At 62.6% G+C, this 17082-nt stretch overlaps 1 protein-coding gene across 4 annotated transcripts in view; it reads left to right on the top strand.

Moving 5' to 3' along the window:
• CLIP2 (CAP-Gly domain containing linker protein 2) overlaps nt 1-16851 on the top strand; it is a 56534-nt gene extending 39683 nt beyond the window's left edge. The window contains exons 9-17 of one of the 4 annotated variants that reach the window (XM_051835426.2): nt 2724-2828; nt 4629-5552; nt 6972-7029; nt 8863-8946; nt 9626-9782; nt 11740-11899; nt 12277-12459; nt 12659-12721; nt 15634-16851. In XM_051835426.2, the coding sequence (XP_051691386.1) occupies nt 2724-2828; nt 4629-5552; nt 6972-7029; nt 8863-8946; nt 9626-9782; nt 11740-11899; nt 12277-12459; nt 12659-12721; nt 15634-15645 (1746 nt within the window). In that variant the 3' untranslated portion in view covers nt 15646-16851. Of the gene's footprint in view, nt 1-2723; nt 2829-4628; nt 5553-6971; nt 7030-8862; nt 8947-9625; nt 9783-11739; nt 11900-12276; nt 12460-12658; nt 12722-13352; nt 13398-15633 lie in introns of those variants that run through there. The other 3 variants (XM_070064519.1, XM_051835427.2, XM_070064520.1) reach the window with 3 other exon arrangements.
• The last annotated feature ends 231 nt before the right edge of the window (nt 16852-17082 follow it).

Below are 17082 nucleotides of genomic sequence, written 5' to 3'. Positions count from 1 at the left end.
GATTGGCTGTGCTCATTCCCACCCCAGAATACCGGCCCTTGAGGGTGAGGACCCCCTCCGTGTCACTCCCCCAGGTGACCCACTCCCCAGACGGGCAGGAACAGGGCAGTGCGGCTCGCCAGTGGCCTCTGAGTCACAGGCCAGGAGGGTGTTTTTGTCTCTGTTTTGTTTACAAGGCAGAGAGAGAACATGAGAGAGAGAGAGAGGTCTTCCATACTCTGGTTCACTCCCCAAATGGCTGCAATGGCTGGAGCTGGGCCGATCTGAAGCCAGGAGCCAGGAGCTTCTTCCTGGTCTCCCATGCGGGTGCAGGGGCCCAAGCACTTGGGCCATCTTCTACTGCTCTCCCAGGCCATAGCAGGGAGCAGGATCGGAAGTGGAGCAGCTGGGACTCAAACCGGCGCCCATATGGGATGCTGGCACTGCAGGTGGAGGCTTATCCCACTTCACCACTGCGCCAGCCCCTGGGATTGAATTTGTATCAACTAAGCAAGCCCTGGGTTCCCCTGAGACCCCCACCGCCGAGACCCAGCTCACCGACGAGGAGGCCAGGAGTAATGGAGAGAGGCCCGGGGCGGGGGCATCTTTGACAACGTGCAGCTGGAAGCCTGTTCTTGCCCGAGCTGCTGTGACCATGGCCCTGGGAGAGGAAGGTGGGGCGGAGTGACCGTCGCCCGCCTGTACTTTTCTGGAACAGACCGAGTGAGGCTGCTTTTCAGCACAGGCGCACGGGGCTTGCTTTTCCTTTCAAGAGAGTTCGAGAGATGAGCTCATAGGCCAAAGGACATGCATGTGGCCGTAGCTCTAGCGAGTACAAGGGCGCCTCAGAAAGCTTGGGGGAGGGGCAGGCACTTGGCACAGCAGCTATGCATGCCATGTGGAAGTGCCTGGGTTCAAGTCCAACTCTGCCTCTTTTTTTTTTTTTTTGAGATTTATTTATGTGTTTGAAAGGCAGATATAGAGGGAGAGGGAGAGGGAGATGGAGAGGGAGGGAGAGAATCTTGCATCTGCTGATTCAGTCTCATATGGCTGCAGCAGCCTGGCCCTGGCTGAAGGCAAGAGCCAGGAACTCCACCCAGGTCTCCCATGTGGGTGGCAGGGACACAAGGACTTGGGCCATCCCTGCTGCCTCCCAAGGCGCTCATTAGCAGGAGGCTGGATCAGAAGCAGAGAAGAGGAAGCCACTGTGGTGGCACAGCAGTTAAACAGCCGCCTGCAGTGCTGGCATCCCATGTGGGCGCCAGTTCGAGTCCCGGCTGCTCCACTTCCGATCCGGCTCCCGGCTGATGGCCTGGGAAAGCAGCAGAAGATGGCCCAGGTGCTGGGGCTCCTGGGTCCTGGCTTCCTGGCCCAGTCCTGACTGCACGTGGGGAGTGAACCAACATATAGGAGATCGCTCTTTCTAAAAAAAAAAAAAAAAAAAAAAAAAACTAGGTTTATGGAAAAATAGAATTAAAAGTTTACTTTGGTACAAAAGCATTTGAAATCCCCGTTTTTGCATGACGCCCGTTCTCCGTGACCTTCTGGGAGACCCCTTGGGTCTCAGACAGTGATGTGCATTTATGGCATCATGAACGGATGAGCTCCGGCCTCCGTGACTGCTGGCCGTGGCATCGGTCCTCCACAGCTGCAGGCTCTGCATCTGCAGATCGCACAGTTGGAGAAAAAAATTATGTCTGGGTGCGCACAGACTTTCCTGGCTTGTTGGTCCCTCCCCGGCAAAGCAGAGCAGCAGGAACGCACACAGCGTGAACCCCGTGTTGGGCACCCCAGGTCATCTGGAGGTAACTTAAAGTAAGCAAGAGAGAGAGAGTGGGCAGCGAGCCTCGTGGTCCTGACGCCTGCATCCCGCGTCCGAGTGCCTGGCGTGGGTGCCCAAGCCCCAGCTTCCCGTTTGAGCAGAACCTGGCAGGCAGCGGGGATGGCTCAAGTGCTTATGACCTGGATGGCTTTGCTGGTGCAGCCCTGGCCCAGTCCGTGCCATGGCAAGCGTTTGGGGGAGTAAACCAGCGAACCAGCATCTGTACCTCTCCAATAAATGAAAACATCTAAAAGAAGCGAAAGCCTTTGGGAGGATGCCGTCCTAGGCAGATATCGCAGCGTCTTGTCCGCGGGACTAGAGCAGCCTCAGAGCTGGGTGTCCCGGGAGCCCCCCTCCAGGGAGCCAGTCCCCCCCACCCCCCAGGGCCACAGGGGCTGATCAGATGCTGTGCCATTTTGCTGAGCCCTGGGGCATCAGAGGAGTTTCCTCCCAGGGATGGATTTGGTTTCCAGCCCGTTCCGGGTGCCACGGGGGCGAGCGCCGGCGCCCTTCCTGCCTCCCTCCGACTCAGATGCCAGGCTGACCGCCCCGAGAATGCCGGCCTTTGTTGGCCTGTGAAGCGGGTGTTGTGAGGCCGGGACAACCGTGCCCTGTGCTGCCTGAGCTGCCTCGGGGCAGGGCGGCGGGAGGCACAGCCCGGGAGGGGCAGGGGAACCGGATGCTCCCTGCCATGCCAGCAGGGACCAGCCAGGCAGGGGTGGGCGCCAGGACCCACCCCCCAGCCCGCGACTCTTGCCCTGAGCATTTCCCCGCTGTCTTTGCTCATGGAAGATGACACCTCCTTTCTCTCTCCCTTTTGTTCTTTCCTTCTTCCTCTCCTCTTGCTTCCTCCGGCTTCCTCTTCCTCGCGCACCCTCCCCTGCCCCCACCTGCCACCCCTGTCCTGTCGTGGGGAGAGCAGACCCAGACGCAGCTGGAGCATGCGCGCATTGGGGAGCTGGAGCGGAGCCTGCTACTGGAGAAGGCGCAGGCCGAGCGGCTGCTCAGAGAATTAGCGGACAACAGGGTAACGCGCGCACCCGCCCCGTAACGCCCCCCTAGGCTTCTCTCTCCATCTGCTCTGCACCTGCGGCTCCTGGCACCATGTCTCTCCTTTTGCACCCCTCCAGGGAGGGAGATAGAGGCTGCGGGAGGTGCTCGGGTGCCAAGGTCAAGTGAGGCTTCTGGGAGAGGTTGGGGGGGTCAATGTCCCCTGGGGCTTTGCTCCCCAGCTCACGGCCCCAGTGGCTGAGAAGGCCCTGTGTGCCCCCCACACATGCACACACACGCACACAACGCCACTGCGTTTGTCCTTGGCAGACCTGCGGGCCTCTGCGAAGTGTCCCGTTCCCTGTCCTACCTCCCAGGAGACTGGAGAAGCCGGGGAGGGTGGGAGCTGCCAATTCAGGTTCCTCTGGCCCAGGGGGGTCTGGCAGGATGGGGCTGAGGACATGGTTGGACTTTTAAGCCAGCGGGGGTGTCCCCAGGAGCTAGGACTCAGTGGTCAGCCTCAGGGTCTGGCTGTTGAGATGCAGTGGGTCAGGGAGCCCTGGAAGGCTGTGCTTGAAGGCTGGGGGCCCCTGAATCTCAGGGGAGATTTGGAGTCTCTGCATCCAGGCCCAGCTGGGCCCTCCACTCACTGCTCCACAACACAGCTGGGCCCTCCCCACTCACTGCTCCACAATAACACAGCTGGACCCTCCACTCACTGCTCCACAACACAGCTGGGCCCTCCCCACACTGCTCCACAACACAGCTGGGCCCTCCCCACACACTGCTCCACAACAACACAGCTGGGCCCTCCACTCACTGCTCCACAGCAACACAGCTGGGCCCTCCACACACATTGTGCACGCTCTGAGCCGGCACCTGTGCAGTGCACACAGCTGGGCCCTCCATACACACTGCATGCTCTAAGCTGCACCCATGCAGTGCACACAGCTGGTCCCTCCACGCTCTGAGCTGCGCCCATGCAGTGCACACAGCTGGGCCCTCCACACACACTGTGCACACTCTGAGCTGGCACCCATGCAGCGCACACAGCTGGGCCCTCCATACACACTGCATGCTCTGAGCCGGCACCCGTGCAGTGCACACAGCTGGGCCCTCCACGCTCTGAGCTACACCCATGCAGTGCACACAGCTGGGCCCTCCATACACACTGCATGCTCTAAGCTGCACCCATGCAGTGCACACAGCTGGTCCCTCCACGCTCTGAGCTACACCCATGCAGTGTACACAGCTGGTCCCTCCACGCTCTGAGCTACACCCATACAGTGCACACAGCTGGGCCCTCCATACACTGAACACTCTGAACTGGCACCCATGCAGTGCACACAGCTGGGCCCTCCACACACTGAACACTCTGAGCTGCTCCTGTGCAGCGCACACACGGCCACACAGCTGGCCAGCTGTGTTGCAGCTCTGCTGGGGAAGCTGACCAAGCAGTAACGGCGATTGGGAGAAATACCAGTGGTCAGTTACTGCACACTGGCCTGGGTGCGCGTGCGGGAGGACACAGATGCCTGGGTCCGTTTCCACACTGCGTTGCCCGGTGACTGCGCGCACTGGCGCAGCACCGCACGTGTGTGCGTGAAGGCTGCGTGCAGACACCGACTGGGTCCCTCCAGACACAGAGACATCTGGACCTCGGTTCAGCCGGATTCCTGCAAACCAAAACCAGGTTTACTGAACCGATGGCGAGCTTCCCAGACAAGGACGGAGCCTCTGCCCTCAGAGTCTTGTCTTGGAAATGGTCTGGGAGCCATCCCCCTGACCCCTGACCCTTGACCCCGTCCCTCTCCCCCCCTCCCCCGTGTCCCGGCAGCTGACCACGGTGGCCGAGAAGTCGCGGGTGCTGCAGCTGGAGGAGGAGCTGAGCCTCCGGCGGGGCGAGATCCAGGAGCTGCAGCAATGCCTGCTACACTCGGGCCCGCCGCCCGCGGACCACCCCGAGGCGGCCGAGGCGCAGCGGCTGCGGGAGCGGCTGCTGTCCGCCAGCCAGGAGCAGCAGCGGGAGAGCGGAGCCCTGCGGGACAAGTACGAGAAAGCCCTCAAAGCCTACCAGGCGGAGGTGGAGAAGCTGCGGGCGGCCAACGAGAGGTACGCGCAGGAGGTGGCCGACCTCAAGGAGAAGGTGCAGCAGGCCACCAGCGAGAACATGGGGCTCATGGACAACTGGAAGTCCAAGCTGGCCTCGCTGGCCTCGGACCACCAGAAGTCCCTGGAGGACCTCAAGGCCACCCTGAACTCGGGCCCGGGCGCGCAGCAGAAGGAGATCGGCGAGATGGAGGGCATCCGGACGGAGCACCAGCTGGAACTGGGCAACCTGCGGGCCAAGCACGACCTGGAGATGGCCGTGCACGTGAAGGAGAAGGAGGGCCTGCGGCAGAAGCTGCAGCAGGTGCAGGACGAGCTGGCCGGGCTGCGGCAGCACTGGCGGGCCCAGCTGGAGGCGCAGGCCGCCCAGCACCGGCTGGAGCTGCGCGAGGCCCAGGACCAGCGCCGCGACGCCGAGCTGCGCGTGCAGGAGCTGGAGCGGCTGGACGCCGAGTACCGGGGCCAGGCGCAGGCCATCGAGTTCCTCAAGGAGCAGATCTCGCTGGCCGAGAAGAAGATGCTGGACTACGAGCTGCTGCAGCGGGCCGAGGCCCAGAGCAAGCAGGAGGCCGAGAGGCTGCGGGAGAAGCTCCTGGTCGCCGAGAACAGGCTGCAGGCCGTCGAGTCCCTGTGCTCGTCCCAGCACACGCACGTAGGCGGCGGGCTGGGGGCGGGGCCGGCCCGGGGGCGGGGCACACACACGTAGGCTGGGGGCGGGGCCGGCGCGGGGGCGGGGCCTCGGCTGCCCTCCGTGTGCTTCCCGCTAAACGCACCCCCTCACTCCACCCAGGAATGTGCCTGGGGAAAATCGGGGACACCTGGCCCCTCTGTGAACCTGGGTATGTGGGCGGGACGGGGTTGGGGGCGCCCGAGGGAGTCTGAGCCCACCTGGCTGGCTCCTCTGTAGAGCAAGGCTCTCCTCCCAGACCCCAGGCCCCTGATTCAGCCACACAGGTCCTGTTGAGCTGCTCTGGCACAGATGTGGAGGGAGCCCTGGGGTCTCCCTTTTTGCTGGTCCTGGCGCGGCTTGGCCACAGTGGAGGCCACAGCCACCCATATCAGTTACCGATTGCGCGCCTCAGATCTAGAAGTTTTCTCCAGCGTCTGTCCCGTCTCTCTCTGAGAGGGGGCGACACCCAGGCAGTGTGGGACTGGCCACGCGCACCCACAGCCTTTAAAGCAGCTCTGGGCGTCACTTCTCAAGCCAGCCCTGAATCCCCCCCGAGGTCCGTACTCACGGATCAGCAAACCGAGACTCCGGCGGGGTCACCCCCACTGCCTGGGGTGCCGGCGACCAAGGCAACTCTGAAAAGCCTGCCTGGGGGCGGGGCTGCCGCCTGGTGCCGGGCGCCCTTCCACGTGCCCCCGGGTGTCCCCCAGATATAGAGGCTGGGGTCCAGGGACAGCTGGATTGTGGGTCTCCTGTAGTTAAGTACACGGGTCTGAGGCTTTTTTCCCCCTGCGCCCTAGCCTCACAGCAACCCGGAGGGGGCTTAGTTCACTGAGCCCAGCGGGGCCTGGGATGGATGAACAGGAGCATGAGGGGCAGGATGAGGGAGGTGACTGCGTTCAGCCGCCTTGATCCACGGTGTGGGACCTTAGCCGGCCGCGGGCTGGAGGCGGGATGCAGGCGGGAGCCTGCCGCCCCTCCGCTGAGCCTTCACGGTGGTCCTGGCCAAAGTTTTTTTTTTTTTTCTCGCATCAGTCCTTTTCCTTTGGTTTCTGGCTCTTCCACTGAAATGAAGTATTAGAATACCGAAGTCCCTGCTGGAGGCGGCCAATGGCCCTCTGCATGCACACGCTGTCCTGTGTTGGTGGACACGCGTGTGTCACCGATGGGCTACAGAGACCGGGAGTCCTGTGTCTGGTTCCTTAGTCCAAGGACGGGAAAGGAGGTGTCCAGCCCTCTGCTGCAGGATGTGGGCCCCCCCCACCCTTGCCGCCATGCCCGCGGGTCCCGGAATCCCTCACTGGCGCCCCCTTGCGGCTGGAGAGGGCCGGCGGGGTGGGGTGGGGGGGCTGTGCTGGGCCGGGCGTCCCCCTCACGGGGTGGAGGACTCCTCTCTTTCAGATGATTGAACCCAACGACATCACAGAGGAGCAGATACGGATAAAGGAGACCGTGGAGGGTGAGTGGCAGCTGGGCGGGGCTCAGGACGGGGCGGAGCTGGCTGGCTCTGCTGCGTTCCTTGAGTGCTGGGCGTTGAGCCAACGGCTTCATTATTGGCTTGGTGCTTTTTATTCTATTTTCATAATTTATTTGATAGAGTTACAGAGGGGGGGGGTGAGATCTTCCATCCACTGGTTCGCTCCCCAAAATGGCCACAACAGCTGGGGCTGGGCCAGGCCAAAGCCAGGAATCTGAAGTTTCTCCTGGGTCTGCCACGTGGGTGCAGGGGCCCAAGCACTTGGGCCATCTTCTACTGCTTTTCCAGGCCATAGCAGAGAGCTGGATTGGAAGTGGAGCAGCCGGGACTCGAACCGGCATCCATATGGGATGCCGGCTTTGCAGGCAGTGGTTTTACCAGCTGTGCCACACAGCTGGTAAAGCTGTGTTGGTTTGGTTTTAACTTGATTGTTCAGAATAGGTATAAGGGCAAGGGGTCCCCGAGTTCCCTCCCTAAATTTCAGTGCTGCGTCAGTGTGGGATGCCACTGTGTGGTTGGCCAGTTGCCCGCTGGGATCACAGGTTGTTAACAGCCTTTGCCCGTCAGATCCCCTGTGCTGTCAATGGCCGGGCTCAGCCAATCTGGGTCCCCCATGAGCTGTGGGTGAGAGCACATTTGTCCACAAAGCTCACAGGCAAGATAGCCCCTGAGGGCCAGTGCTGTGGCGTAGTGGGCTAAGCCTCCGCCTGCGGCTCCAGTTCCCATGTGAGCACCAGTTCTAGTCTGATTACTCCACTTCTGATCCAGCTCTCTGCTATGGCCTGGGGAAGCAGTAGAAGATGGCCCAAGTCCTTGGGCCCCTGCACCCACGTGGGAGACTCAGAAGGAGTCCTGGCTCCTGGCTTCAGATCAGCCCAGCCCCAGCCACTGCAGCCATTTTCGGGGGGTGAACCAGTGGATGGAAGACCTCTCTCTCTCTGTCTCCTTCTCTCTATGTGTAATTCTGACTTTGAAATAAATAAATAAATCTTTTAAAAAAGTGAAGCATCAGGAAGTCAAATGAGCACCCCAATAAGGGATGGATAGTCCATCCATTCCCTCCCCAAATGGCCTCCAAAGCCAGGGCGGGGCCAGGCTAAACCAGGGGCCAAGAACTCCATCCAGGTATCAAAACATGGGTGCAGGGGCCCAAGCCCTTGGGACATCTTCCTCTGCTCTCCCAGTTGCATTAGCAGGGAGTGGAGCAGCCGGGACTCGAACCACACCAGGATATGGGATGCCGGCGTCGCACGTAGCGGCTTATCCCGCCGCGTCACAACAGCGCCCCCTCTGTTTGTTGTTTCTTAAACACGCAGCAGGCTCCCAGATCACTCATCATTCCAGCTGTGCCAAATAGCTCATTTCCCTGGAAGAGGGGCTTCGCGGCCCCGAGTTTCCTCTGCGTCTCGTCGTCCCTGTCCACGTCCATGTTCACGTCCGTGGCCTGCTCCTGGGCCGTCTCAGGGGCTCCCTGCCACCCGCTTTGTCGCACGGAGCACCTGCCGCCCCCCCTGCCCCGCCCAGACCCTGCCGCCGGCCATAGAGCTCCGAGCCCCGCCCCCGACTGCGGCCCCGCCCCCGACTGCGGCCCCGCCCCCGTTTCACCTGCGCAAACCAAAGCCTGGGCCTGTCCGACCCCCTAATTCAGTTCGGGTGCTGGAGGGAGGCACAGCCGGAGGACGCATCTGGACGCTGGAGGCCATGTTTGGCTCTATTGGAGGGTTCTCGCGGGATGCGGGGGAGGCGGCCCCTTGCCCGCTGGCCCCAGGCCATGGATGACTTCTCCTCCGCCCTCCCCCTGCCGTGTCCCCCTAGGCCTGCAGGACAAGCTGAACAAGAGGGACAAAGAGGTGACAGCCTTAACGTCCCAGGCCGAGATGCTGAAGGCCCAAGTAAGTGGTAAGTGTCCCCCCGCCGGGCAGACGTGGGGCCGCGCGGGTCCTGTGCGCCCAGCAGGCGGGGAGCGGGCAGCCCCCGCATCCGGGTCCTTCCCCCATGGCAGCCCAGCCCGTGCCCTTGCACCGTCCCTGCACCGGCCGCTGCGGGGGTGGGGGACACACCCAGCACCAGGCTTGCATGCCCGGCTCCTGGTTCCTCGTGGCCACTTCCACGAAGCCCGCCTGCCCCCCGGAGTGACTACGCTGGCCATAGCCCAGAGCGAGCCTCAGAGAGGGGGCACCTGTGGGCGGGGAGTGGCCTGGAGTTGGCGACTCTGTGACAACGCGGCCCCGCCCGTGGTGGCCGTGTCCCCAAGGCTGCCCTGCTCCTGGGAAGTGGCCCTGTCTCGGTCAGGGGGCCTTATGACCCGACAAAGGTCAGAGGACCTGAGACTCCCCCGAGACCAAGGTCAAGGCTGAGCTCTTCAGGAAAGGGACCTGCGCGGCTTCAGCTGCTTTCCCACGCTGCCTGAGACCACAGTGCTTTCCAGACTGCCCCGTGGCCGTGGTCCGTGGCACTGGCCTCCCCGACCCAGCCCTACCCTCCGGGGGAGGGGAAGCAGCCTCCCACCGGGGCCCTGACCCTGTGGTGGGTGGGATCCCCTGCGTGCTCCCAGCCCCGCCCCGCTTTCTCTGCCTAGCGCTGGAGAGCAGGTGCAAAGCGGCAGAGAAGAAGGTGGAGGCTCTCTTAAAGGAGCGGCGGCGCCTGGAGGCCGAGCTGGAGGCCGTGTCCCGGAAGACCCACGATGCCTCGGGCCAGCTGGTCCTCATCAGCCAGGAGCTACTCAAGAAAGAGCGGTGAGTCGCCGCCAGCGTCCCCGCAGCGGGCCCTGACCGGCTCTCAGCCCATGCCGGGGGCCCGGGAGGGCCGGCCTGGCGGGGCAGGCGTCGGGATCTCCAGGGAGCACCCTGCGCCCCTCGCAGAGCCACCACAAAGCCTTCTCAGCACCTCTGTCCCCCGCTCTTGGGGGTCAGTTTACACTCTTGAAAATCATGGAGTTCTCTCAAAGATCTTTTTAAAAAATTATCTAATTGAATGGCAGAGTGACGGGGAAAGAAAGAATAGAGATGGGGCCGGCGTGTGGCATAGTGGGTAAAGCCACTGCCTGCAGCCCCGGCATCCCATATGAGCACTGGTTCAAGTCCCGGCTGCTCCATTTCCCATCCAGCTCTCTGCTGTGGCCTGGGAAAGCAGTGGAAGATGGCCCAGGTCCTTGGGCCCCTGCACCCACATGGGAGACCCAGAGGAAGCTCCGGGCTCCTGGCTTCAGATCAGCACAGCTCCGGCTGTTGTGGCCAATTGGCCATTGTGGCCATTATGGCCAATTGCCTCTCTTTCTCTATCTGTGTAACTGTGACTTTCACATAAATAAATAAATCTTTTAAAAAAGAGAGAGAGAAAAAAGAGAGAGGTCTTCCATCCGCATCCATCTGACCGCAACGGCCAGAGCTTTGCCGATCCAAAGCCAGGAGCCAGGAGCTTCTTCCAGGTCTCCCATGTGGGTAGCAGGTGCCCAAGCACTGGGGCCGTCCTCTGTTGCTTTCCCAGGCCATAGCAGGGAACTGGATCAGAAGTGGAGCATCTGGGACTTGAACCGGTACCCATAAGGGATGCCAGTCTCACAGGTGGTAGTTTAACCTGTGCTTGCACAATGCTGGCCCAGGGTTGGGTGTTTTTTTTTTTAATTTATTTTTAAAAAATTTCTTTATTTTTATTTTATTTGAAAGGCAAACAGGCAGGGATCCACCCGCTGGTTCACTCCCCCAATGCCGGCACCAGATGGGGCGGGGCCAGGAGCCTGTGGCTCCATCTGGGCCTCCAGTGTGGGTGGCAGGGACCGGCTGTGCCCCCCCCACGTGCGCACCGGTGGGCAGCTGGACCAGCATGGGAGTTGCCAGGGCTTCACCCAGGCCCCACAGCATGGGCTGTGGGCATCCCAGGGGTCCATCTAACGTCCACCCCCACAGACATAGTTGGCGGGACTGAGGGAAGCTTAAGAAAGCCCAGGCTAGCGTTTAAAAGCCAGAGGCTGTCAGATAAACCCTGGAAGCCCCTGCTCCCCTCCAGCTGGGGAGCAGCCACCACTTCTGGTGGGCGGCACCCTCTGGGCCTCCATAGGCCCCACCCCTCCCCCAGGCCCTGCCCCCTCCCCCCGCCAGGAGACACCAGGTGTTGAAAGACCTTGGGTGGACATGTTGGTGGCTTTTTTTTTAAAGCTGGATCATATGTTACATTTATGATAACTTATTTTTAAAAGACTTATTTGAAAGTCAGAGTTACACAGAGAGGAGAGGCAGAGAGAGACAGAGAGGTCTTCCATCCAATGGTTCACTCCCCAATTGGCCGCAATGGCCAGAACTGTGCCGATCCGAAGCCAGGAGCCAAGAGCTTCTTCCGGGTCTCCCACACAGGTGCAGGGGCCCAAGGACTTGGGCCAACTTCTACTGCTTTCCCAGGCCATAGCAGAGAGCTGGATGGGAAGAGGAGCAGCCGGGTCTCGAACCGGTGCCCATATGGGATGCCATTGCTTCAGGCCAGGGTGTTCACCCGCTGAGCCACAGTGGCGGGCCCGACCTTTTTTTTTCCCCCAGCAAATAGATTCTCATTGCAAACAGGCTCAGAGAGGCCCAAATCCCGGCCCCTCCTGGGTGGCTGGGGTCGCAGGTGCTGTGCAGTGGCCTCTCGTGGCGCAGGGGCGGGGGGTGGGGGGCGGCGCTGACAGCGGCTGCTCTCTGCCTCTCCCCCTCCCCGCAGGAGCCTGAACGAACTGCGGGTGTTGCTGCTGGAGGCCAACCGCCACTCGCCAGGGCCCGAGCGCGACCTGAGCCGCGAGGTGCACAAGGCCGAGTGGCGGCTCAAGGAGCAGAAGTTGAAAGATGACATCCGGGGCCTGCGCGAGAAGCTGACCGGGCTGGTACGTGGGCACCCGCGGGCCACCCGCCCCGCTCCGGGGGCCTCTTGGAGCCACCCCGGGGGACAGCCAGGTTGCAGTGTGGGCGGGCGGAGGAACCCTGGGTGCCCCCTTCGGCAGGTGCAGCGCGAGTGGTCTGGATCCGTCCCTGTAACCGCACCGCGCTGGGCCGAGATGGGAGGGGAATCTGGGAGGGTCCCGGATTCAGAGACTGGGGTGTGTCTCACCGGGCGGAGGGGTCCCCTCGGTGCGGCAGGTGGTGTGCCGCCGGGGCCTGGCCCTGCGTGTCTCCTGCCTGGACCGAGCCCCGCCCCCAGCAGGTGCACGCTCGCGCGCGTGCGCACACACACACTCCTCGCCCCTCTCCCGCCCGCCCGCAGGACAAGGAGCGGTCGCTGGCGGAGCAGAGGCGCCACTCGCTCATTGACCCGGCGTCGTCGGAGCTCGTGCGGCTGCAGCGCCAGCTGATGAGCACGGAGGACGCGCTGCGGGACGCCCTGGACCAAGTGCAGCAGGGGGAGAAGCTCGTGGAGGCCCTGCGGGGCTGTCCCGACAAGGCCCAGGTGAGCCCCAGTCCCACGGGGGTGGCAGCCGTGCCCTGGGCGCCCCAGTCCGATGGGGGAGGCAGCCGTGCCCTGGGAGCCGTAGGTCGCAGGGGTCCTTGGGGCGTCTGGGAGACGTCGCCCTCTGGTGGGCAAGCTGGGAACTGCTGCCCGGAGCGGCTGGCACAGTGACCCCCACTCCTCCGCCTGCCTCTTGCAGACCCTGGGAACATCAGGCTCGGCCAACGGCATCCACCAGCAAGACAAAGCCCACAAGCAGGAGGTGAGGGCGCCCGGCACCTTGGAAAGGGATTCCGGATAGAAGCAGAGCGGGCCGCGGGGCAGCCTGCCCACGGGGCCGGGCGCTGGGGGCGCTCATCCTGCCCTGGGAACCTCCTTTTACGATAAAGGAATGTGTGTCTCTAGAAACACCCCAATGTGTAATCAAGAAAGCACTCGCCAGGAGCCCCGCTGCCGGGAGATGATGACCAGGATGGGCAGTATACGCCCTTCCAGAACTTTCCTGAGCATCTGCGTGCGCATGCGTGGACGTGTCCGTCCGTGGGGGAGCACCCGTCCCAGCGCAGGGGCAAAAGGAGTTGGGAAATCAGTGTAGGGCAGGCGACCTGTCCCAGCTCTGGCTCCTGACCCCGCTTACCCCTGGTGCCGGGCCTGGGAGGCAGCGGTAGCGGCTCGGGAATCCGGGTTCCTCCCACCCGTGTGGGAGACTGCATTGCGTGCTTTTTTTTTTTTTAAGATTAATTTGGTGCAAAATTAATTTGGTGTGAACTCCAGGCTTGGTGTGTTTATAACCAGTGCTTTCCATAACGTTTCTGAAGACCCCTTAGTATGCACGTATATCAGAATTTTTGCGCCCAACCTTTTAATTCCATTTTCCCTTGACCTCCTCACAGCACCAGCTGCCATGGACGCGGACAGCCTGAGCCCCGTCATGTGAGGCTCCCACTCGTGCAGATTCCCCCCCCCCCCAAATCTGCCCTTGACACGGCTGAGCTCACAGGCAGACGCGCCCAGAGGCTGGGTCCCCGCGGGAGGCTGCACGGGGCCAGGCCCTGCCTTCCTGCCTCCCGGCTCACAGCATAAGCTGGGCTCCTCGCCACGGTCTCTGAGCTGCTGGGTTTTGTGCTGTTGGTGGGCCCTGCCCCAGAGGCAGGGAGCTGTCCAGTCCCCGGGGAGCTCCACGTACTGGCTGCTAAAAGACACAGCCGCGGTTGGGGGCGTGTCCCTTGGCCAGGCTTGAATCTCCACCAGGGGGCAGTGTGCAGGGCTTGGCTGGTGTCGCGGTGCAGGCGACAAGAAGCATTGGGTGTGCACCCGGTAGAGCTTAGAGAAAAGTGACCGGCGTAAGAAGTGTCTAGAACGTTGCATTTTGCCATGAGCCCCATTAAAAGACAGACAGGGTCATTTTGGTTGGAAAAAAATTTGGAAACCATTTATATGAGAGGTCGTAGACAGGTTTTGGAAGCTGTTTATTTGAGAGAGTCGGAGAGTTCCCCCATTGCCAGCTTCTCTCTCCAAATGCCCGCAGTGGCCAGGGCTGGGCCAGGCTGGAGCTGAGAGCCGGGAGCTTCATCCGGGTCCCCTATGTGGGCGGCAGGCAGGAGCCCAGTTCGTTGAGCTGCCACCGCTGCCTCCCAGGGTCTTCGTTAGCAAGAAGCTGGAGTCTGGCGCCGGACCCAGGCACTGTGACGAGACACGAGCGTCCTAGGCCAAGCGTCCACGCCACAATAAATATCTCTCCATTTGTCCATGAGCTTCTAGAAAGTCTGCGGAACCGTATAGTGTGGTTCACCCCTTGAGTATAATTGCAGAACTGCGGGTGTCCTGGCCCAGAACCCCTCAGGCCCTGTCGCCCCAGGAGGAGGGCGTGGCTCACGACCCCGGCAGGTGCAGCGCCCATGCAGATGTATCTCAGACACCTCTGTGTTCCGTGGCTTCTCCAAGGCTTCCCCCAGCTCACTCGGCTAGGAGGCCAGTGGGGTGCAGCGCCCTGGCTGTCCCACAGGGCTGGGTCTCTGCCATCTTTGCCATCTCCTTTGTCCAGGCCACTTTGATTTCTCCGACGGGGATATTTTTGAAACACAGGCCTGCCCTTTTTTTTATTATTATTATTTATTTGTTTATTTGAAAGGCAGAGTTTCAGAGAGGCAGAGGCAGGAGAGAGAGAGAGAGTGAAAGAGAGAGAGAGAGGTCTTCCATCCGCTGGTTCACTCCCCAAACAGCTGCAACAGCCAGAGCTGGGCCAGTCCAAAGCCAGGAGCCAGGAGCTTCTTCTGGGTCTCCCACGTGGGTGCAGGGGCCCAAGGACTTGGTCCATCTTCCACTGCTTTCCCAGGCCATAGCAGAGAGCTGGATTGGAAGTGGAGCAGCCAGGACTTGAACCAGTGCCCACATGGGATGCCAGCACTGCAGGTGGCAGCTTCACCTGCTACAACCACAGCACCGGCCGTTTTTTAAAAACATTAATAAAAGACTCCTCGTCTGGGGTTGGCCTGGCCCTCCCAGGGCCCCTCACTGAGTTAGTGACCCCTGGGCAATTTCTGTCCTCACTAAGCAGCCTCTGGAACCCGCTGTGTGTGCGGGAGAAGGTGATCTCCTGGGGTGCCAGGTGGCCCTGCAAACCCCGCCCCCACCATCGTATTCCAAGCCCCCCACTGCCCAGATGCTGCCTGCCAAAGAGGGAGGACCCCGGAGCTTGGTCCACCAGCAGCTCCCTCCCCCACTCGGTCCTGCTGCTGCTGGCGTGTTGGGACCTCAGGCCAGGGCGGAACAGGAGCAGCCTGGGGCCCATGGGTGCCCTGCAACACCCAGCAACGCCTGAGAGCTGATGTCCATACCCCATGTGGCTTTGTCCCCTTGGGAGCCCCTGGAGGCACAGGGCTGACCCCAGATTACAGATGCGATCATCGAGGCCTGGAATCTGTAGCTCTCATCTCCTCCATCGCCGCCTCCACGCAGGCGCCCAGGGCTCCAATGGACCCCGCCCACTGCCCCTTCCTCTCAGTAGCCCCCACTCTCCCCGCCTCACCGGGCCCCCAGAGGAGGCTCCTCACCCCAGGGCCTTGGCACGTGCCGGGTCCCCCGCCCAGGGTGCCTTGCTGACTGCCCGTCCTGTTTGTCCCCATCCCCCAGGCTCTTGGGGCCAGTTGCTGATGAAACCCCTGCTCTCTCTAGGACAAGCACTGACCCTGAGGAACACGGAGGAGTGGCCTAGTCCGCATCGGAGCGCCGCCAGGCTGCCCGGCAGCGCCCCCTCCAGGCAAAGGCCAGGACTGTCGCCTTGGAGACAAGACAGTGTTCGCAACGCAAGCGCGCCGCCCACCGCCCACCACTGCCGCAGCCCCCCCTGCCGGCCCAGGAGGCTTCCTGAAGCCCAGCCTTCCACAGAGGGCGGTCGCGCCCCAGCCTGACCCCCGGGAGCTTCTGCACTTGGCCTGGGGGGCTGAGAAGACCCGGCCAGGCCCCTCGCCCCGCGTGTTCCTGCCTCTCTCCTCCCCAGAGGAGGATTTTGGACGTACAGCTGCCGCCGGGCCAGGGCAGTGCCAGGCTCCTTGTCCCCACCCTCCGAGCCTCCCCCAGAGCCCCAGGCTCAAGGTGTTGGGAGACAGGGTCCTCCCCTCCCCCAACACCAGCCCCTCCAGGATACTGGTCAGAGGGTGTGCACCAAGGCTGGGAGCCACAGTGTTAGGCAAGTTTTGGAAACCCCTCCCTTCTCCCCCCCGCCCCCCAGCTTGGGTGAGGCCTGGCTTGGAGCCCAGACCAGGGGCAGCCGCAGGGGAGTGCGGAACACGGGCGCTGGGCTAGTTGCGACCTGCTTGGGTTGACCAGATGTTCCTAAGCAGCCTCCCAGTGGCAGGTGCACGCTGCGGGTGGTCATGCTTGGCTTCCAGCCCCAGCCTGGCAGGGAGGCGCACACAGGCCCCTGCGCACCCACGTTCCTGCCCTGTAGGTGTGGGGGCCCCTGGCTCCCACAGCTGGGAACAGAATCCATGGCGTGTGGAAAACCCAGCGCCTCGCCAGGCTGGCTCCCAGGCCTCGCCGCCATCCCCTGGCCGCTGCTGGGCACCGCCGGCTCCAGGCAGGTGGCGCTCCTGTCCTCCGGCCGCCCCGCTGGCTTTTGGTAGTTCTCGCATGCGTGATCACAGCAGCCTAGAAGCCACGCTCCGCGGCCTAACCCGCGCCAAGCCCTGCGACTCCTTCCGGCTACACATGCGGGAGGCACTATTATAACAGCCGGAGGCCCCCCGGCGGAGGCCAGTACGTGTCCCCTGCCGCCCTCTCTGGACCCCGCTGCCCCCCCCAGCGCCCCCCTCCCCCGTCCCCGTCCCGCCCCGAGGTGGAATTGTTGAAGTGTGGCCAGTCTGTGCCGGGACAATAAAGCTTGTGACTGAGGCATCTGCTTCCCTCCGCCGCTCCCTCAAACCCTGGCGGGAACGGACAGGCGGCTAGGGGAGCGTGGCCAGAGCACCGCCAGCGCGCATCCCCGGGGAACTCATTCCCTGCTGGGGAGAGGGACCCCCGCATCCTGCACCTGCACCTCCATCAGGCGCTTTCTCCGGAGCGCGTGCGCGGGCGGCCCCGGGGAGCCGGCGCGGGGCTGCGGGGCTGCGGGGCCGGATGGGC

The sequence above is a fragment of the Oryctolagus cuniculus genome, chromosome 19 (genome assembly GCF_964237555.1).
Source record: "Oryctolagus cuniculus chromosome 19, mOryCun1.1, whole genome shotgun sequence".
Lineage (NCBI taxonomy): Eukaryota > Metazoa > Chordata > Mammalia > Lagomorpha > Leporidae > Oryctolagus > Oryctolagus cuniculus.
The sequence above is the reverse complement of the archived record's forward strand: the minus strand, read 5'-3'. Positions and strand labels throughout refer to the sequence as shown.